Genomic DNA, 22,836 nt, shown 5'->3' with positions numbered 1-22,836 from the left:
ATCCTTTCACCCTCATTCAATCAGAGCCTCTTACAGGCATTTATGAGATGGCTTTTTGGGGTGATGAGTATGGCCATACTCATGGCCATAGGATTGGGAAAATGTGCAAAATGCTAGCTGTTGTGGACTGAATTGTGTCCACCCCCGAACTTATGTTGAGGCACTACCCCCCCCAAGTGTGATGGTATTTGAGGGTGGGGCTTTTGAAAGATAATAAAGTTTAGATGAGGTCTTGAAGGCCCTCATGATGGGATTCTCGCCCTTATAGGAAGAGACACCAGAGAGCTTTCTTCCTCGTTCTCTCTCTGCCGTGTGGGGATACATGCTAAGACAGTAGCCTGTAAGCCAGGAAGAGAGCCCTCGCTGTGGAACCAAACTGGCTGGTACCTTGGTCTTGGACTTCCCAGCCTCCAGAACCATGAAAAACATAAATTCCTGTAGTTTAAGCCACCTAGTCTATGATATTTTGTTATGGCAGCCTGAGCTGATTAATGCACTGGCTTTAATCACATGCGTCACAGGCAAATGAACAACTCATTATTCACTCTTTTGTTCATTCAGTTATTCATTCTACTACTATGTACTGGGCCCCATTTTAGGTACTGAAGGATCAGGGGTAAACAAGGATGAGCTGAAGTCGATACCCTACAGTTTAAAGTCTTGTGGGAGAGACAGGCATGAATTGAATAACACTAGCAACACAATTCATCTAAATATTCAGTGGTGGCACGTGGCATAAAGGTGAGGTCCTCGGAGCCATACTGCCATATGTCCTGGAAGAAGCACGGAGGGTGAAAGGGACTGAAAAAGGATGGTGCGGCTGAGTCTCAGGGAGGGAGGGGACTATACCTGGTAAAGATAGAGAATGGGCAGGGACAGACATTCAGGGCTTGGAGGCAATGTTAAGGAGAGACTTTAAGTAGGGTTGTCTATAATCAGACGAATGAGAGATGATAGTGGCTTCAGCAGAGTAGCGGCGGTGATGGAAAATGGGGATTTTGAAGAAATGTTTAAGAAACAGAATGAACACAGCTTGATGATTGAATAGATGTTGGAGATGAGGAAGAAATAAAGTCAAGCATGATTCCTGGGTTCTTGGCTTGAGAAAATGGATGAATACTCGTGCCATTCACAGAGACAGGACATGCTGGGGAGAAAGATTACATGTTTGGTTTCAGACAAGTTGAGTTTGCAATACCTTGAGACAGCCAAGAGGAAATGACTAACAGGCAGCTGGATATGCAGCACTGCTCAGTAGAACTTTCTGTGATGATGTAAGTATTCCGTATCTACACTGTCTACCACTACCGTCCACTTACATTTAAATGAATTAAAATGAAAATTGTAGTTTCTCAGTTGCGCTAGCCACATTTCAAATGCTCAATAGCTATATATGGTACGTGACTTTCTCATTGGACAGCTCAGTTCTAGAGCCCAGAGAAGCAGTCTGGTTTGGAAATATAAAACTTCATACCACGTGTAGATGAGGTTTATGACTGGGGATGAGACTGTCGAGGAAGAAGGTAGTCAGTGAAAAAAGGAAATAGTTAGGATTGAGCCTTGAGGACCTTCAACATGTCAAGGCTGGTGAGGAGGAATGAGCTTCAAAAGACACAGAGAAGAAGCAGTGAGAGAGGTAGGAGGAAAACCATGAGAGCATTGTCCTAAAAGTCAAGGGAAATGGGTGTTTTGAGAGGGAGAGAATGAGTCACAGCTAAGTGCTGGTGAAAGGTCAAGAAAGATGAAAATGTTTATTGCATCAATGAAGTAGAGGTCACCAGTGATTTCATCAAGAGCTATTTCAGAGGGGGGATGGGGCTGGAAGGCAGACTGGATGAGGGAGGGGAAGGTGAGGTATGGAGAGAGAATTGACAACAGAAGCTGAGGAACCAGGAGCCCCTGGTTCCACGACTTGCAATAAGCAGGGACTTATTTAAACCAAATCAACATACAGTCAGTAGCCGGAAAGATGTCTTCAAAGCACTGAGTTTATTCTGCAAAGTTACCAATTTCGAATCATTTTTTCATGAATTTGGGGAGGTAATTACTGTTCTTCCTTCCTGCCCTAACTGTCTCGGACAGTAGGTATGAGCTAGACCAAGCAAAGGCTTGGAGGCCATGTATAGAGTATTCTTTACCCTAACAGCAATAGAAGGCAATAGAAGGGTTTTCCTTTTTCTTGAAAAAAATTTTTTTATTATCCAGAATTTAGAGTAAACACAAGAAGACAGAAAAGTATGATTAACTTCTCTGTACATTTATCACCTGTGGCCCCAATGGCCTTCACACCTCAGTTCTACCCCATCCATATGCTCATCCACTTTGATTAAAGACCTTCAAGCATGGGAGTGACATGATTACGCTTTTGCTAAAATGATCATTCTTGTTGCTCTTAGAGCAGGAGCGGCAAACCTCCCTTTTAAAGGGCCAGGTAGTAAATATTTCAGGCTTTGCCGGACATACAGTCTCTACCACAACTGCTCAACTCCCCTGTTGTAGTGTCAAAGCAGCCACAGACAACATGTAAACAAGTATGTGTGGCTGTATTCCAATAAAACTTTCCTTAAGGACACAGAAATTTGAATTTCATATAATCTTCTTGTGTCACAACATATTCTTTTTTTGATTCCTCCCCTCTCCCTCGAGCATTAAAAAATTTAAAAACCGTATTTGCTCATAGGCAATACAAAAACTGGTGGAGGGCAGATCTGGCCTGTTGGTTGCCAACTCCTAGGGAGGAGAATGGATTGGAGGAAACAGGGCAGGAAGACCTGCCTGAGGCTATTGCAGGAATCAGGAACAAAACCTCCCTAGGTTTTGTTCCTAGCAAAGAGAAAAGAGAGCATGGTGAACACTGATTAAGTACCATCAATTCTACATTTATTGAGTACCTACCATGCCCAGGCACAATGTTAGGGCTGAAGATACACAAATAAATGAACAAACAAATAGCCTTTGTCACTGAGTCTAGTTGGGAAGACAAATGTGGTTTTTTCTATATCATATGGTAAGTACCATAATAAATAAATTGTTTATATATATATATAAATGGCTATGGAATATAGATGAGATATTGATTAATTCTGTTTGAGAAACATGAAACGTGACTTCCAAGAATGACATTTAGGTAGGCACTTAAAAGATGAGCAGAAGTAGGGTGAGGGGGAAGATATTCAAGGCAAAGAGAAAAGTGTGGATGGAGGCAAGGGGGCTTGAAACTCAAAATTCTGCCCCATCTCTGTCTTTTGGTTACTGCCAATTTGCAGGGAGTATAGGAGAGAACCAAATAAACTTGTAGGCGAAGAAACCTGAAAAATGGAGTATCTGAGATTTCAAGAGGGGGAATAATTGGTGGAACACATGGTCCCACGCAATCGATCTTCCACCTCCCTGACCACCCTTCTTGTTCACTCAGCGCCAGGCACACTGGTCCTTTTTGCTGGTTTTTCTTTTTTTTTTTTTTTTGGCTGCACCCTGTGGCTCGCAGGATCTAAGTTCCCCTACCAGGGACTGAACCCAGGCTCTCACAGTGAAAGCGCAGAGTCCTAACCACTGGACCGCCAGGGAATTTCCTGCTGTTTCTTTAAGATGCCTGGCACACTCCTGCCTCAGGCTCTTTGCCCTTGCTGTTCCCACTGCCTAGAGCCCCATTCCCTCCCTCACTCCATCCCTCAGAGGACTTCTCTGACCACCCTATCCAAAACAGACACTACTCTTTGGTTTACCTAGTTGCTTCCCCCGCCCCACAAAGCATCTATTATAATCCCTTTCATTTATTGTCTAACTCCCTGACTAGAATCCAAGCTTCATGAAGGCAGAGTCTTTGTTTTGCAGGCTGTTGTATCTCTAGAGTCTAGAACGGTGCCTGGCAAAATTCAGGCACACAGAGTGAAATGAAGAAGAGGAAGGAAGTGGAAAAGGCTGCATGATGGGTTGGAAGTGGAGGAAAGGATATTGCAGGTGTATAACGTAAGCTCCAATAGCCTCTATTTCATTGGGTAAGGAAACTGGGAGTTCATCTTCCGAGCCGGGGAGGGATGCAAGGTTTGGAACACCTGAGGGAAATGGGAAAGAAAGTAACATGGGGAGGAAGTTGGGAACTCAAACATTTGAACTCCAGCCAAACAAGTGATTGATTGTACTGTGCCTGGGGGTGAGGTGAGATCCAAAGAGAAGACAGCTCCTCCGCACCCAGCTTGGTGGTGATTTGATTTATCTTTCTCGGAGTTGAATATAGAATTATGGAGTTGGAAGAAACGAGGACAGGCTCTCGGCAGAATAAGCAGGTGAGAGTGGGCATGAAGAAACAGGTGGAACTTTGGAAGGGAGAAAACAACCCATCTGAGAGCTATATGTGATGGCACAGAATCTGAAGGAGTGAAACCGAAGCATAGACAGGGTTTCATGCTCAACGCTAAAAAAGAAAATAAACGAAAGAAAGAAAAGAAAACAAAACCAAACCCTCAACAGAAACATGCCTGCTATTTGGCAGCAGGGAATTCTCAATTGGCTGGAAGTGAGTTTTGGGACCGATCGCCAGCCACTGTCCCCTTTTCTTCCTCTCCTCAGGAGAAACAGGCAGTAAGACAAACCGTGAGAACAGGCGGGAAAGAAATAGACCTGGGCCATCTTATTCCAATAATCGTCTCCTTTCTTCTACTGCTGTTATTATTTTATTAATAAGCCAGGGCTGCCCATGCTCCCTCTAAATATAATTTACAGTTGTGTGTGACCAGTTTTTGGATGGCAAAGAGAGATGTTTTCTCCTTGTTGAGGATGGGACGTTTAGTGACCGATATTCAGAATCCCTTTCCTGGATGACCTGGATCATGGTATCTTATAGTTGTTTCTGAGATTTCTTCATATGCCAGAAAATAATGAAAGCCAGCGGAATATGAAGTAGGTTTTTGGCTTACATAGTCCCTGCCGGTTGCCAAAAGGGAGTCTTGTTTTCCACAAATGTGCTAAATTCCAGGACTAGGGTTTCTCTTATTTTTATTAAGATTCTCAAATTTAACATGATCGCCTCTTCCCTGCAACTTGCCACTCAGGGTCTTTCTCCGTCTCAGTTGGTAGCAGCTTCCATTCTTCAGGACAAAAACCTTGAACTCACCCTTGACTTTTTACTCTCCTATTCCATATCTATCCTATCAGGAAATTCTATGGGTTCGGCCTTCAGAATACATCCCACATCTGACCACTTTTCACCACATCCACTGTTACTGCCCAAGCCACTTTCATCTTTTGCTTGGATTATTGCAAGGTCTTCCTACAGGTTCTCTGCTAACTTTGTCTGTTTTCCACAGCAGCTAGAATGATTCCATTAAAATATGTCAGATCATGGTACTCATCTTTCCATCTTTCCGTTCAGAATCTTTCCATGACTCCCCATTTCACTCAGAGTAAAAGCCAAAGTCCTTACAGTGGCCCCCAAGGCTGTACATTATCCGGCTCCTTATATCACTCTACCTCATCTGCTGCTTCTCTCCACCTTATCTAGTCTTCTCCAGCCATCCTGGCCTCCTTGACGGTCCTGGAATGTGACAAGTAGGCTCCCACCATAAGGCCTTAGCACTGGCTATTCCCGCTGCCTGGAAGCCTTCATGGAGGCTGTAGTTCAGAGATCCCCAACTGCCTGGCCGCGGACTGGTACCAGTCCACGGCCTGTTAGGAACCCGGGCTGCACAGCAGGAGGTGAGCTGCGGGTAAGCTAGCAAACTTCATCTGCCGCTCCCCATAACTCGCATTCATCACTCGCCTGAACTATCCCCCCACCCCTTCCCCTCTGAAAAGTTGTCTTCCGGGAAACTGGTCCCTGGTGCCAGAAAGGTTGGGGACCGCTGCTGTAGTCCACTCCTTCAAGTCTGTGCTCACAGATCGTCTTTTCAGTGAGGTCTACCTTGACCACTTGATTTATTTATTCATTTATTTTTAAAGTTTTTTTTTGATGTGGACCATTTCTTAAAACTTTATTGAATTTGTTACAATATTGCTTCTGTTTTATGTTTTGGTTTTTTGGCTATGAGGCATGTGGGATCTTAGCTACCAGACCAGGGATCGAACCCACACCCCCTGCACTGGAAGGGGAAGTCTCAACCACTGGACCACCAGGGAAGTCCCTTGATCACTTTAAAATTGCACCTGCATGCCTCATCCCCTTAGCCCCTTTAATTTTTTCCTTATAACTATATTTGGTAATGTAAGTCTTAATTATTAATATACTCAGCTATGGATTTTGTTGTCCACCCAATTTTTGTTTTCTTTATTAATGTACCCCAGCACTTAGAAGAATACCCAGCATGTAGTAGGTATTGGATAAATATTTACTGAATAAAGGGATGAATTCCCTTTACTTGACTTAGGACAATCCTCTTAGAAAAGCTAGACTTTAAACTAGATTTTTGGAGACATTTTAATACTAATCAAATTAGTTATAGTTTAATATTTAATATTTCCAGATATGTACCTGGAAGAGTAGGATAGGACTTTGATGGAGATTCTGGTAAGGGATATACTGGACAACGAAAGAACTGTCCATCCTTGAGGCTAGGTAAATCCAGGTGCTTCACTCCACTTAAGCTCGCTCACAGGGACAATTCGGCCAGAACTAAGGCTTCCTGGAGTTAGGGTTCCCGGAATCTGTCTCCCTGGAAGGTGGAAGAGGGTACCTGAACCAGCTCTGCTACTCTTTCGAAATGAGCCTCTGCAATTCTCCTAGGCCTTCGCTTAGCTCCCTGCAAAGGGAGCAGTGTGTGGTCACATCCGAGACTGTCCTGAGGGTGTAACAAGCAACCTTCAGAGAGGAAATCCAGGACATTCTTGAGCAACAGAAAAGCAGCGCCTCAGAAAGCTGCTTTACGCATTTCAAACTTCTTTGGTTTTATTTACTTATTTTTATTGTGGTAAAACAGGTAAAATTGACCATTTTCGTCATTTTTAAATGTTTGGTTTTTTTGTTTGTTTTTAGTTATAGAAAGTCACACGTGAGTTCTAAATCAGAATTTGGATGATGGCAAATGAGACGAAAGGCGACAGCCCGAGGACTCCTTCACCAGGAACTCTCGGAATGCGCTGCGGGCTGAGACGGCCCTGCCGATCTCCATCTTGCTGGGACGGGGCAGTGGCCGGGCCTCCAGGGACATCGGCCGTTCCAGCCATGCGGCCGGGTCCTCCCATGAGGTCCGGTCGCCTGGCTTCGGCCGAGCCCCGCGGCACCGCCGCGGGGAGGACCCGTCCAGGTGCCGAGTCTCGGCCCAAGGTTCAGCCTCCTGGCCCAGTTCGAAACTGCGGGGAAGTGACGGCCGCAGCCCCCGGGCTCCTCCGGCGTCTTTCATTATTCCGTCTTTCAGAGGCAGCCTTACAGTCCCCGGCCCCGCCTGCAGGCGCGCGCTCCGGTCGCTCCGCCGCGCGCCCCCGGCGACGCGTCGTCCGAAGGCAAATAAAGAAAAGGTGACCCGGCGCCCGCCAACCCGGGCGCGAGCCAGCCGCCTCGCCTCCCTCCTGCCGCGGGCCCGCGCAGGCGCGCGCGGCTCAGTCCCCGCGTCCTCCCCTCCCCCAGCCAGCCTCGCGCGCCGCGGGCGGGGCTCCGCGCGGGGGGCGGAGCCGGCGCGGGCTCGGCGGGGGCCAGGCCCCGGGATTAGTTGGTTTCGGAGCAAAGCGGGGGGAGTCCGGGCCGTCGCGAGCGCTGAGTAGACAAAGCCGCGTCCGGGGGCCCGGTCGGAGGTGGGCCCGGGGCTCGGTGGCGCCCCAGACCGCGGGGAGAACTCTGCGGACCCGCACGCCGCCCCACCACCCGCCGTCGCTTTGCAACAGGTCCGCCGCCTCCCGGGCGGCCTCCCTCTGCGCTCCCCACCCCCGCACCGCGCGACCCCCTGGGCGCCTCCACTCGGCTCCGAGCCGCGGTCTGGCCGTCCGCTTCGATGCGGTTCGGGTCCAAAATGATGCCGGTAAGCGGGCTGGCGGGTGGGGGCCGGGGCCGGGGTCGGAAGTGTGCGGGGTCGCGGGCGGGGGTCTGGTGCGCGCCTTCGTGCAGGTCCCGAGAGGAGCCCGGGGACCTGAGTCCGCGTCGCGGGTGGTCTTTGCGTTGCAAACCTCGGGAGAGCTGCTGCGGCTCCATCCTCGGGGCTCTCCACCCCAAGCTCCTGCGTGCGGGAGCGGGGAGACCCTCACCGCGGGGAGGGGTTCCAGCAACTGCTCCAGAGTCGGTGAGGCAGCCACTCGAACTTTTCTTTTTCTCTCTGGTTGGGTCCTGACTTTTTGCAGTTCTTGAAGGTCAAGAACAAGGGAACCGGGAATCTTGTTATTTGCTTTGTCTTTAAACAAACAACTTTAAGTTGGAGTGAAATATACCTACTGAAAAGAGAACTCTTGCTTTATTTTTAGTTGAATTTCGATCTTGATAGCTGTGATGGCAGACAAGCCACTCTATCTCTTTCTGGAAACTGGTTTTAATAAATGCAACCTCAAACTTTTTGATCGCAGTAAACGCATTTGCCTGGTTCCTGCTGTTTCCCACAACTTGTTTAGCTAGACCTCTGAGAAGATTAGTGAGTTGTTTATAGGCTCTGTAGGCTTTTGACGTGGCCACCAGGACACAGGTGAACAGCAGGTTTGAGACATTTGAAATGCCCCTTTCCTTCAACGGTCGCAGAACCTGGAGGCTTGCAATGGCTTATGCAGACTTCAGTAGTGTTTCCTCGAGGAAGTTGTACTTAAACCTCTCCCACTGAAGCGGGATCATCTTGCAGTCATCCGATGTTTTCTTATGGCTTCATTTGTTAAAACAACGAAACAACTTTTCTTTTACTTTTATACAATCTGTGGAATGAGTGGCGACAAATTTTGTTTATATGCAGTCACAGATGCAGAATATAATATTCTGTCCCCAGGCCGCCTAGCTTGTGTTTAAGGAGGGCGTCCCTAAACTTTCACGTACTGGACACACTTAATTTATTGGATTTGATAATTGAGTTTAGATGGTTTGGGATAGTTTGTCCTGCCAGGATTCGGGGAATTTGAAAGTGTTAATAGCATTATGCATCCTATTTTAGTTTAATACCTGGTTATGAAGTTAGGTTTGTGATGTGAATGCCCAGTATTAAAATACGGACATTGGATAAGGGTGAGGGATTTTGCTGTTAAAATTTTTTATTCCTTGGATTTACATTTCTTTGCCTTAAAATAACTTTTGCAAGTTGTCTGTGAATTCTTCTTAAAAATAGGAGCAAGACAGCAAATGTGCGTTGTTGCAATATGATTTCTTCCTTGAAGAAGGAAGGTGTTCTTTGGGCTTTCTTAATGCTTATGAAAGTTTTCTTTCTCCCAACTACATACCAGATCATCACAATCTATAAAGATTTATGTAGCTCTTTAGACTATATTTAATTTAGCAGCATGGTTCTTCTGATTGCCTTTCCTAATGTCAGTAGACTCTTAATGAGACTGTGTGGTGTGATGGCATGCGCAGTATTTGCTCAGCTCCTACCTTTGTGACTGTACCCTTTTTTCTTTTTTACTGATTTGTTCCTCAATTTCACCATCTGCAAAATGGGGATGATAGTAGCTCTTAGGGTTGGTTGGGAGGATTAGAGTTACTGTTTATGAAGCAGTTGGTGCCTCATTGCCTCGCTTAGAATAGTTGCTAGATAAGAACTTCTCCTGAATTTGCAATATTGGTTAAACTGGAGATTCTTATACTTGCCACACACAAAAATATGAAACAAATTTTCACTTAGTAACCTCATGTTATACGTGTCTTTATCCTGTAATGTTTGGGGTACTTGAAAATAAGACTGTTTTCTTAAATATATTCTCCTCTTTAGCTTTTAATATGGATTTTTATTCCACCAAGTGAGGTTTTGAATTTATTACTTTGAAAAATTCTAATTTATCAGGAAGAACATTATGCTTAATATGGAAAAATGGATAGTCTCAGAAAGTAGATAGTTGCCTTGATATACTTTCTTGTTGGGGTAAAATGTACGTAACATAAAAATGACCATTTTAACCGTTTTTAAGTGTATAGTTCTGTGGCATTAAGAGTACATTTTTTTGATCTGCTTTTAAAGGCATGCTAAAAATAATTTGCTGTTGATATTTAGGCTGCATTATATTAAAAATGTGCAAATAAACTGTGTTCATGTGTGTTCTCACCAAATGTTAGAGAATCAAGTGATTTTCTTCCATGTGGGACATGAAGTGATACTTGGACCCCAAACCAGAAGGGGATGATGCATTTTAGCAGGCTAACTAAAAATAAGTAGACAAGCGCTGAGAATCACAATAGAGGTAATGATAGGTTATTGCAGAAAAGGGGGTAATAATTACACTCATTTTCAGATACCTGCCATAGTTAGTATGTCTGGTTCTGTGATATTTCCACAACTTGGTGAGGAGAAACTGATTATGCTTTCATACTTGACACCTTATTTTTTCTTCATTAAAGAAAGGGTCATTTGCAGTATGACTTTTTAGTGAGCCACTTTCATAGTGTATTTACTTATCAAATAAAGGGAAATCATCATTAAAAGCAAAATTTCTCAGCCATTTAAAATTATATCAGATATCTTTTTTTCATTACTTTCATTTTGTGAAGTGTTGTATTCAAAGAAGAATATTTTTATGAAGGAGCTTAGCTAACTCTAAAAGCATTCACTGTTCTTTTAGATACAGTTTTATCAAAATTTTTGTTTGTACTTGCTGCTGAAAGGTAAATTAACAGAATGTACACACAAAACCACACACAGTATTCTGCAGTGCCACATGGAAGGCCAGAGGACTTGAATTTGCCTGTCTCAGTGGTTGATGTCATATATTTGGCATTTATATCCAGCTGTGGTGGAAATGAACTGTATCTGTGCTGTCCAGTGTGGTAGCCACCAGCCACCTGCAGCCACTGCACTTGAAATGGGACTAGTGGGACCAAGGAATTGAAATTTTTAAAAAAATATATTTAATTTTAATTACATCGAAATAGTCACATGTGCCTGGTGGCCACTGACTGTATTTACAGTGCAGTCAGTTTGACGAAGTGGCACAAAGGATAATTTTACATTTGAATCCCATATTGCAGCTTCACATTTACATTAATAGTTTAAATGAAATAGTGATGACCTGTTTATCCCTAATGACTTGGAGAATGGTTTTTCTGATTATTTAATTTAGTGTTCTGCCTAAACAAATTTTATCATGTAGCCCTAATACGGATAATATTTTCGAGAAAATAATAGCTTATTTTAAAGAGCTCAGTTGAACTAATCATGATTTATTTTTAGGTTTATGGCTTCTTATCTTTTGGTGCTTCAGAGGTATCGTAATTATTTCTAGTTATCCCATGATGCTGTGAAATAATATCTGATTATTTGAGCTTCTAGTCTGGGGAGTCTGGGGCCAAAAAAATGGGATATTGTAGTAGCTCCTTTAGAAGTTTGATACCTGGTCAGTCGGATTTACATATTTCTAAAGGCAACTAGGTGCAGCTTCGTTAGATGTACAGCCCAAGAGCTTAACTTCTGCTGAAATACTTGTATTAGTTTCATATAGAAGTGCTGGTTTTGCCCCTACTTTTTTTTTTTTTTTTTTGCGGTACGTGGGCCTTTCAGTGTTGTGGCCTCTCCCGTTGCGGAGCACAGGCTCCGGACGCGCAGGCTCAGCGGCCATGGCTCACGGGCCCAGCCGCTCCGCGGCATGTGGGATCTTCCCGGACCGGGGCACGAACCCGTGTCCCCTGCATCGGCAGGCGGAATCTCAACCACTGCGCCACCAGGGAAGCGAAGCGCTGGTTTTGTTTGCACATATTTTCCCAAACTGAGATTGTGTTTTGAAATTACAAACCTTTCAAGTTATAGCATTGGAACATTGTATTATTATGATTATACCACGTCCTGAAAGAATTTCTTTTTGTTGTTGAGTAGTAATGTAGTGAGTTAGTTTAGGTTTTATTCCAGAAGAAAGTTTAAGGTAGGTTCTCTATAGAATTGTAATTCTCAAAGGCTGTTAAACAAATCACCTATTTTAAAAAATGTGCAAAGTATCTCACATTTCATGTGCTGTAGTGAAATTTGTTGCCTTGTGACTTCTGCTACACTAATTAAAAGCTGAAAAGCATTTAATAATTTCTGTATTTTTACCTGTTTCAGAGAAACCAGATTTCGACTTTATAAAGAAACGTAGCACAAACGTGTACCTGCTTATATTTAAAAAATTAACTTAGAACTTCTTTATCTGGGAGGGACACGGAGGGTCATTTATTAATACACTGCTTCTAGGAAGAACTGTTTTCTCTCCCTCTTCACGTCCCCTGCCCCCCAGCAGCAGACAGTAAAAACAAGAAAACAAAACCTCTCTTTTCTGGCGCTTTTAAGGAATACTGTAGACCTTTATCTCTTGGTAATCTACCATAGTGTGTGAGACTCCTTAAAAAGTCTTTCTAAAGCTAACTTAACACTGAGCCATTCTTGCAGCTCATGTGAGGTCCAGCCTCTCTCTAGCTCAAATAGGGTAACTGCGTACCAATACGTGTTGGTAGGATTTGCCGTCATGTATTGTAAACCTCTCACCACCCTTCTCTACTAACAAATATCACAAAGAATATGAAGAATGGGATATAAGAATTCAGGAATCCGGGGTGTTCTTTTCAGCTCATGCCATGTCGTCAAGTCAAACATTATTTAAATACATTTTTTTTTGACGGTGTGCTAGGTACTGAACAGAACACTTTCCTTAATCAGATGTCATTGAGAAAAGCACACAGAGATGACAGACCGTGTGAGAGGTATACTTACGCTGGAGTGGTAGGTGAGACAGTAAAAGTTTTCATCTTGTTGGGGAGAGCCAAGAAGTCTTAGTCATTAAGGAGATCCTTTAGGAGCACTGAGCATTAAGGAGGATTCTTAAAACGTTCTGCATACTGTCTTATCAAAAGAAAACTATCTTATCGAAGAAATGCAAATTCTCAACATAGTTAGATCATGTGCAAGAAACGTAGCTTCGCAGACTCAGCCACTGTGGCCATTTTTAGCTCTTTTCTACATAAAATTTATCCAAAAAACAAATGATTTATTTGGTTAGTGGAACCAGATTTTCATTGAAAATGTTCATGGGGCCAGTAAATACTGAACTTTCCCTTTTGAAATGCATATTTCAGTGGGTTTTCTAGAAACAGATTTATAACTTAGTACTATTTATTTAAATTTGAAACATTTCTACCAGAAATCCCTAAGGCGCAAGTTTAGGAAAGTAAACTATTGTAGAATACCAGTTGAAACTGCTAGTGGTAAAAATAAAAAATGGTCAAGGCAGTGTATTGGTCTTCCACAGTGGAATGAACAATTTCTCTGTAAACCAGCATGGGTGAAAGCCCTGTGCTCTCATTTCCCACCCAGGATGGAGAGGGAGCTTCTCCTGGAACCCCTGTGTGCCCAACACCTGCCCCGAGGTTAGGCTGCTCATCCCAGATAATCTCCTTATGACCCTGTGAAGCGAGGCTACCCCCTTCTCATACAACAGATAAGGAATTTCAAGTTCAAAGGGTTTTGGTAATTTACTGCAGGTCACTTGGCAGAAATGAAATGAAAACGAGGTCTACCTGTGAAGAAATGTTCTAGAATGGTTTTTTTTTGTTTGTTTTCTTCTGTTTTGGCTGAGCCGCATGGCGTGTGGGATCTTAGTTTCCCCGACCAGGGATTGAACCCATGCCCCCTGCAGTGGAAGCGCGGAGTCCTAACCACTGGACCACCAGGGAAGTCCCTCTAGAATGTTTTTATATACTGGGCAGGACAGTAGTCATGATGTTCTTTTGGCTAATGATAACTTCAAATATTGCTTTTCAGAGCATAACTATAATTATTTTTGACGTAGAAAAAGGAGAACAGAGGTATCTTCCCATATTTAAATCCAAACTGGATGAGAAGATTGGTAAATGTTTCTTACCAAGTTTCGACTGATGTGGAGCTGACCTCACCCTGTGCAGAGTAAACATCTCAGTGACTATTAGTTTTTCCTATGTCTAATACTTCCATAGAGATCTTAGTTCTTCCATATCAGCAGAGAAAGAGAAGGGGTGTAATGATTACCTTTTTTTTTCTCTCTTCTTTCTTTTTAATGTTTACCTTTTGTATGAGGGGTGTTGGATAATCTTTCTTTGACGGTATCTTTAAACAGGGTGTGAAGGTGATGAGGTAGGAAAGAAAGGGCAGAGTAGCGTAGGCGTGTTGGGAGCCGTGGAGGGCAAGGAAAGCGTGGCGTCTGCTGAGAGATTGCCATCGTCATTGTGCAGTCATTTCCAGCGGCTTGAGAGGGACAGCAGTGACTTGAAGGAATGCCCGCTGCTGGTGGGATCTCCGGGCGGGGGCAGAGTGACAGCATCTCCCCTTGCTGCCCCAGGGTTGTCTGTATAGTGAGCAATAGTGATTCAGTTTAGTCAGATGAATTTATCGGAAGTAAACTAGGGACTGATGTCAAACGACATCACATTAAATCATCGCTCTTCATTCTTCCTCATTAACCTGCTGATTGTTTTTGGATGGCCTTTTGGAGACAACATCTGTTCAACAGGTATTTTTAGTGAACATCCACTGTATTCCAGCCACGGTTCTAAGTGCCATGGACACAGGAAAGAAGAAGAGAGTTTTCGGGGAGCTTACCTTTCAAGACGTTTAGTGTGGGGCTTGGAGGGGGGCGGATATGGAAAGTAAAAAAACAAAACATGAGAGGTGTGTAGGATTTAAATAGCATCATGTGACTGGGATGGCTGCTTTAGATTGGATGGTCAGGGAAGTGACATTTCGGCTGAGACCTGAATGACAGGAAGGGGCTGGTCTTGTGAAGATTTGTGGGAGGGGCATATCAAGTAGGCAGAATTCCCAGGGGCTGGTGTAAAGGCCCGGAGGAAGCAATGGGGATGGTGAGGCTGGAGATTAGCAGGCTGGGGGGCGGGTGGCAGGAGCGGAGGTGGAGAGGTGCAGCGTGTAGGCTTTCCTGGGCTGGGGCGAAGATTTTAGGTGGCAGGGGAGGGGATGTGGCAGCCACTGGAAGAGTTTTAAGCAGTAAAAGTGACATAATCTGAGAGGTTAGATAAGATCCCTCCGTTGCTGTGTGAGAATGGATGATGGCGGTGCCAGAGCGAAAGAACTGGGAAAGGTGCGAAGACTGATAACCCACGTCATGGGAAGACTACAGAAAACCACCTAAGATGGATAAAAGCGTTATCACACCGAGGGCCCAGCTGTTAGTGTGAACTGGATGTGAGCTCAGTCCACACAGTGTGTGACTTGCTCTAGGCGTTCAGAAGCTTCAGGGGTGAGAGAAGAAACAGTAACACCTGCCCGGGGTTGGGATTAAGACCAGGACAGGGATGGGGAGGGTAACATGTCCACAAGCTCCTCCTATGGGACTAAAGAGAAACCAGACTTTTTATATCATTAGAGAGCTTTGCAGCGCTTGAGAGAAAGCCGCCTTCTGTCCCCGTGGTTCTTTAAACGGAGAGGGGCACATCAGGTTTCTTACAGAAGCCATAACCCTGCAAGTGTTTTACAACAACTGTGCCTTTGACCATGTGACCACGCCACCTTGGAAGCTTCTGATACTTTCACCTACAAGTTCCTTGACCTCCTTTTTTTTTTTTTTTTTTTTAAACGCTGTGATAATCTTCATTTTATTGACAAATACAAAGCAGCTAGCAATCTAGGAAATTCAAGTCAGAGGCGACTTGAATTCTAGAAAGGGTCTCCTCGTGCCAGTGTTTTTCTGCACCCCAACAATATCTAGTTGCTAACTGATACCTGGTTTGTGATGTGTAGGTCGTTTTTTGGTAATTTATTGATCTCCTGGAAAGGGGGGGCTATGTTTTTTTTTTTTTTTTTTTTTTTTTTGCGGTACGCGGGCCTCTTACTGCTGTGGCCTCTCCCGTTGCGGAGCACAGGCTCCAGACGCGCAGGCTCAGCGGCCATGGCTCACGGGCCCAGCCGCTCTGCGGCATGTGGGATCTTCCCGGACTGGGGCATGAACCCGTGTCCCCTGCATTGGCAGGCGGACTCTCAACCACTGCCGGGGGGGGGGGGGGCTATTTTGGATAACACTTCTATTTTAAAGGTAGATAGGATCCTTTCTCTGGTAGGTTTTGCTTGCTGCTTTCAGTGGTCGGGAGACCTGGGCGTTATCCTGCTTTCCTTCCGTTCTTCTGTTTTCTCCCATAATGGTTTCATCACTGTCACGGACCCCTCCTCTCTAGCCCCTGGTGCTCCTCTTCTGCATCACCCCTCGCCTGCCTGGACTGGGGTGATCCTCTCCTTATTTATCTTCTTACCCTTACTGTTCTTCATGCCTTCAATCCATCTGTACACTTCTTCGTGGTGATCTTTCTTACACTACTTCGTGGTGGTCTTTCTTTTTTTTTAATTAATCAATTTATCTATTTTTGGCTGCGTTGGGTCTTTGTTGCTGCACGCGGGCTTTCTCTAGTTGTGGCGAGCGGGGGCTACCCTTCCTTGCGGTGCGTGGGCTTCTCATTGTGGTGGCTTCTCTTTTTGTGTAGCACGGGCTCTAGGCGCATGGGCTGCAGTAGTCGTGGCATGCGGGCTCAGTAATTGTGGCTCGTGGGCTTCAGTAGTTGTGGCTCGTGGGCTCTAGAGCGCAGGCTCGGTAGTTGTGGCTCACGGGCTTAGTTGCTCCGCAGCATGTGGGATCTTCCCGGACTAGGGCTCGAACCCGTGTCCCCTGCCTTGGCAGGCGGATTCCTGACCACTGCGTCACCAGGGAAGACCCTGTGGTGGTCTTTCTGAAACAGCAGTCTGTCTCTTCCCCCTCCAGAATTCTTCCAGACTGACTTGTATTACTTACAGACTATGATATAACCTCCTTAGCTAGATACAAAGTTTCTTTATTGTCTAGCCCAGTAGATTTCGATTTCGGCCTTTTTGTGTCAAGATAGACTTCCAGAATATTTTGCCTCTCAGTGGGCAGTGGAAGTGATTGAAAGACTCAAAGCACAGAACAAGTCAGCACTTCCAACCCAGCACCCACCGTGGAGGGGGAGTAAATAGTGTGTTTGCTTTGTGCTGAATGGAAGAGCAGCCACCTCCTCACTGCTCAGCCGACCTTCCTTCGGGATCGAGGGGCAGTTCTGGAAGATCTGCTCGCCACCTCGCACATGCTCCCAGGGACCCTGCGTTAGGACTGTTTGTGGGGCCTGATCCGTTTTCCTTTCGCTCACGGTAAGTTGCACCTTCTTGTATATTGCCGTCCACCACCTGCTCTGCGCCATCTGACTTTGCCATAATCCCCTGTGTGTGTAAAACAAGTTTTGTACGTTGTAGGTTTCTACGGAGCAGCTGCGGCTCACTGGTTAAAAAGTGACCTGTCTCTTCTGTTTGTCCTCCCACCTTCCTGTTTCAGCAGTTCCAGGATTGCAGTGAGGATAGCGTGCTAGGTTTCCTCACGCCTTTACGTGTGATGTTTTTCTGCCTGGATGGCCCTCTTCCTGCTTGTCTTACTCATCCTGCAGTTTTCAGTTCAGTAGTACTCCTTGAAAGGAGTGCTTTTTTTTTTTTTTTGTGGTGCGCGGGCCTCTCACTGCTGTGGCCTCTCCCATTGCGGATCACAGGCTCCGGACGCGCAGGCTCAACGGCCATGGCTCAGGGGCCCAGCCGCTCCGCGGCATGTGGGATCTTCCCGGACCGGGGCACGAACCCGTGTCCCCTGCATCCGCAGGCGGACTCTCAACCACTGCGCCACCAGGGAAGCCCGAAAGGAGTGCTTTTTTTTTTTTTTTGGGATTGAGAGGAAACTGAAGGAGGAACTTCTTCAAAGTGACTGACGTTGATGGGATAAGACTCAGTCTCAGGGGAGGTGACTGTTCTGTTGACGTAGATGAAGTGCTTATGTAATCAGATACCTAAGACCAGCTAGTTTTTAGTATGTAATGAATTTTTCCCACAATTAAAGTAACCACTTCATATGTGCTGTGTCATTTTCCCCAGAATGGTAATTATCTCAGAAAATGATTGTGGACTCTAGGTAACACTGAATGAATGGCTAGGATATCCCATATGTGATGAACTTTTTTTTTTTTTTTGCGGTACGCGGGCCTCTCACTGTTGCAGCCTCTCCCGTTGCGGAGCACAGGCTCCAGACGCGCAGGCTCAGCAGCCGTGGCTCATGGGCCCAGCTGCTCCGCGGCATGTGGGATCTTCCCGGACCGGGGCACGAACCCGTGTCCCCTGCATCGGCAGGTGGACTCTAAACCACTGCGCCACCAGGGAAGCCCTGTGATGAACTTTTCTAACAGTACTGTTCAAATTGGTATTGAGACGAATGTGTCATTGATTTCTAGATTCTACTCACTTGCTATTGTGACCAAAGAAATAGCTTATGATGTAAAAAAAAAAAAAATCCATTGAATATGATTTTATAATTTTTTTTTATGTAACTCAGATATCTCATAGAAACTGATGGACTGATGTTTAAAATATTCCATGCTAAAAAGGCAGTACATGTGGTGTATGAGTGGTATACTTAGTGTAGAAGTAGGTTTAAATATCATTGATCTTTAATACAACATTAGTAGATGTAACTCATGGTAATTGATGAAAATTTAATAAAGCAGTTTAATGGCCTCGAGAATAAACTCTAGGCAGGAGAGACAGCTCAGAAGTCATAATAGGCCTCTCTAAGCAGTGATCATCAGATAACTGTAATAAGGTTGGACTGATCATCAGGGAGGCTGGAGAGTATCTGTTTGAGGGAAAGGACTCAAAGCTGTATCCCCGCTGCTCCTGAGGGAGGCTCCACAGAGACCTCTGTTGGGTTGCCCACTGAGATGGGGGGCGAGGCGGAAGGGCCGACCAGGCTGGGATAACTGGGGTAACGGGACAGCACACTTCCTACAGAAGGCCGGCAGCCCAGCCCACCTCTAGGGCGGAGTGTGTCCAAGATAGGGAGCCAAGTGAGCCACCGGGTGTTTCGGTGCACGGTCCCTGCCAGCAGAGCGACCACGGGAGCAGACAGCCGGGACTCCAAGGGGCAGGACGCTGAAAACCTGGAAGATCGGAACTCTCTGCATCTCATTTCTAACCCCCTTCCAGAGTTGTAAGCCATAGTTGGGCTGAATGGCTCTGTGCATTTGAGAGATTGAAAGAAGCTTTGGTTGCTGTTGCTATGTCTTAATCAAATCCCCTTTCTGGATGTATGAGTGTTAAGAGAGGTGTTTTTCTTGACCAGTTATAGGAAGCCTAGTGGCAGCATCCTCTTCTAGCAGGAAGTCTGGGGGCTTCCTTCATTCATGACATTCTTTCTCCACAGAGGAATTATTAAATACAAAACCCATCTTGACTTTAATCTCACTACGAGCATTATTACCTGGCTGTCCCTATGGTGAGTTTCCTGTGAGTTGTAAGATTGCAGAGGATTTATGTCACTCTTTTTACAGATTGTTCATTTTTCTCTAAAGGACAATTTTTTTCTCCTCTTACATTGTTTGTTTTTTTTTTCCCCTCTTAGGTAAACCTAAGCAATTTGAGTTTTTGTAAATCAAAGCTCTGAAGGTGTTATTGCAAAGCTTAATTTCCTTTCTCTGACAGGGAACGTCTTAAACTCTTAATTCTTTTTTTCTTTCTGTGGAACTTCACATGGTTTTTTCAGTCAAAGGAATAAACTTTGGCCTCTGACACAAGTACATTTCTTGTAAATGCACCGGCCAGTTTTTTTTTTTTAATTTCCTCTTGGAAAAGTCTTCCAAATTTTAATCTGAAATAATTCCTCTTTGAAATGAGTCATTCTTGTGTTAATAGCATAACATTATAGTTACAGTGAATGCATGTCCTGTAAAAATGGAACTCTTAAAAATAAATCTTTGATCTGTTCTTTTTAAATGAAAATTGTCTGTGACTTTGGATGTTTGGAAAGGCAAACCTTCCTTCAGACATGACAGGTGTGAATTACCGTGCACAGCGTGTGGGGAGGTGTGGCCTGGCCCAACTTAACATAGTGTTTGATCTTTCCCTGAGTCTTCTTTCTCTTCAGATTGATCACTTTAAGAATCGAACCACATTTACTATTTTTACTGAAATATTTTCACATTGTTTTATCACAATTTGTATTGTGTTATGTGTACTTCTAAATTGTAAATTACTGTAAAAATATATTAACGTTGAGATTTAAACAAATTTAAAGTGACATCTATATCCGATCTCCTAATACCATGGATTTCACTTACATATTCCATACAAGTCAGTTCCTGTGTCCATATGTTTTAGACTTTTTTTTTTTAATTTATTTTTGGCTGCGTTTGGTCTTTGTTGCTGCGCACGGGCTTTCTCTAGTTGCGGCGAGCGGGGGCTACTCTTCGTTGCGGTGCGCGAGCTTCTCATTGCGGTGGCTTCTCTTGTTGCGGAGCACGGGCTCTAGGCACGTGGGTTCAGTAGTTGTGGCTCGGGGGCTCTAGAGCGCAGGCTCAGTAGTTGTGGTGCACAGGCATAGTTGCTCCGCGGCATGTGGGATCTTCCCAGACCAGGGGCTCGAACCCGTGTCCCCTGCATTGGCAGGTGGATTCTTAACCACTGCACCACCAGGGAAGTCCCCAGATGTTTTAAATGGTTACAATCTACAACTTAATATTACTGTTTTATAACTTTTTCTTACCATTTTTCTAACACTATACTTACAGTAGTTGGTAGCTGGGTCATAGTCCTTCCAGCAGTTGTATTTTAACTTACTTTTCCTTGCTTAACTTACTGGATATTTAGTTTTCTATCTTGCTGTTTATTGATCTAGCACCGTAGTGAAAATCTTCAGGCATTTAGAGTTTTTCTTCATTTTATTTATTTCTCTAGGGATAATTCATGAGGTATACATAAATTTATGGTTTTTGATACATGATTCATTTTACTTTCTAAACGGGATTTTTAACAATTTTTAGTACCATCATTATGTCTTTGAATGAATCACTTTCCCACAACCTCATCTCTGTTATATCATCTTTTAATAGAAAACTAATTTAATAGTTGTAAGTGATGCCTTGTTGTTTTAATTTAATTTATCCTCCCACCCCCAAGTTTTACCATTTGTATTGCCCTATGTGATCTGTCTGTTATCGCCTCTGCTCTTAAGTATATTCTAGATTTGACTCTTGTTGTTTATTGGGTAATCTATTCTCTTTGTGGCTCATACTATAAAAAAATGAAGTTCTTGATTTACAAGTTGGAAAGAAGTTAACAGTTGATGTCTGTATGTCACTGAGAAGGGCTGACCAGCTTTTAAGGGAAGAAAAGCCATCTCCTCTGTTCCATCCAAGCTAGACGCCATGAGCATTTTCAGATGCCCCAGCAATTTATTGTCCTCGTAGCCGCAGGTGCAGCTGTAAAGGCTCATGTGTTGTTTTGATCTGATTATTGCTACACTGTTTATGATGAAGTTAATTGATGTCACAAGTTCCCAGGAACACATTTGTGAGTCAGTAAGAATAACCAGGATTCTCACGGCAGCCTCCCAGGGGATTTAACTCTAGGGAACTCCATTTTCCTTGCTTCCATATGGGAAAGAAGCTAAGGAAGTCACCTCTATTTTCTTGAGAATATGGTGTTTTAAAAAAATCTGGGGCTTCCCTAGTGGCACAGTGGTTGAGAGTCCGCCTGCTGATGCAGGGGACATGGGTTCGTGCCCCGATCCAGGAGGATCCCACGTGCCGCAGAGCGGCTGGGCCCCTGAGCCATAGCTGCTGAGCCTGCGCGTCCAGAGCCTGTGCTCCGCAACGGGAGAGGCCACAACAGTGAGAGGCCCGCGTACCGCAAAAAAAAAAAAAAAAAAAAAAATCTGAAGCATCAGGAAAAGATGGCATTTTGGAAGTAAGGTTATTATAGATTATTATTTTTCTATTATTTCTTAATGCTTTCCATTAATTTATGCCTCTTTGTTGAAACCTCAGTGTACCTCAGATCACATTCATCTTTCTCTTTTCTGAATTTCCATTTTACCTACAGCCTCACTCATGTAATTTGGTGCTAAATTGTTCTCTAATCTTTTCATGAGTAAATTTTATTTCTTTTAAGAGATTTTTATATTTCTCACATAGTAAGTATGTAGTAGGCATTTTTAATTGTGATATAATTCACATACCATAAAATTCACCCTACAGAGTATATAATTCAGTAGGGTTTTTTTTTTTTAGTATATTCACAAGGTTATCACCACTAATTCCAGAACATTTTTATCACCCCAGAGAGAAACTCCATCCTCCAGAGTCACTCCCTATTCTGCCTGCCCCCCAGCCGCTGCTAAACATTTATCTAGTTTTTGTCCCTATGGATTTGAATTTTCTGGATGTTTCTTTCTGTGTCTGGCTTCTGTCACTTAGCATAATGTTCCCAAGGTTCATCTATGTGTAGTACGCATCAGTACTTCATTCCTTTTATGGCTGAATAATATTCCATTCTAATGGACATTTAAGATATATTTCTTGATTTTTTATTTTTAGTCCCCGGCTAAAGTTAAGGCAGTATGGTAACCCTAGAAAAGCATTGTCAGACAGATATTGATTTGCCTTACATATCTCACAGCAAGGGCCCAGGGAATAAAAATGGTACTTTATGTTTATCTTACTAATTTCATTATTGATTCCTTAAAAAATCAATTTTAGGGCTTCCCTGGTGGTGCAGTGGTTGAGAGTCCGCCTGCCGATGCAGGGGACACGGGTTCGTGCCCCGGTCCGGGAGGATCCCATGTGCCGTGGAACGGCTGGGCCCGTGAGCCATGGCCACTGAGCCTGCGCGTCCGGAGCCTGTGCTCCGCAATAGGGGAGGCCACAACGGTGAGAGGGCCCTGTACCGCACAAAAAAAAAAAAAAAA

At 44.3% G+C, this 22,836-nt stretch overlaps 1 protein-coding gene across 3 annotated transcripts in view; it reads left to right on the top strand.

The window, feature by feature from the left end:
- Positions 1 to 22,836, top strand: part of TP53BP2 (tumor protein p53 binding protein 2) — a 215,884-nt gene that overhangs the window by 141,256 nt on the left and 51,792 nt on the right. Inside the window, exon 1 of one of the 3 annotated variants that reach the window (XM_033851083.2) lies at positions 7,587 to 7,946. The exons of the other annotated variants lie outside the window; for them this stretch is intronic. Coding sequence (XP_033706974.1) covers positions 7,920 to 7,946 — 27 coding nt within the window. The 5' untranslated portion in view covers positions 7,587 to 7,919. Of the gene's footprint in view, positions 1 to 7,586; positions 7,947 to 22,836 lie in introns of those variants that run through there. 3 annotated transcript variants of the gene reach the window in all.

This window comes from Tursiops truncatus, chromosome 1 (genome assembly GCF_011762595.2).
Source record: "Tursiops truncatus isolate mTurTru1 chromosome 1, mTurTru1.mat.Y, whole genome shotgun sequence".
Lineage (NCBI taxonomy): Eukaryota > Metazoa > Chordata > Mammalia > Artiodactyla > Delphinidae > Tursiops > Tursiops truncatus.
Note: the sequence above shows the minus strand (reverse complement) of the source record. Positions and strands in the feature narration are given on the sequence as shown.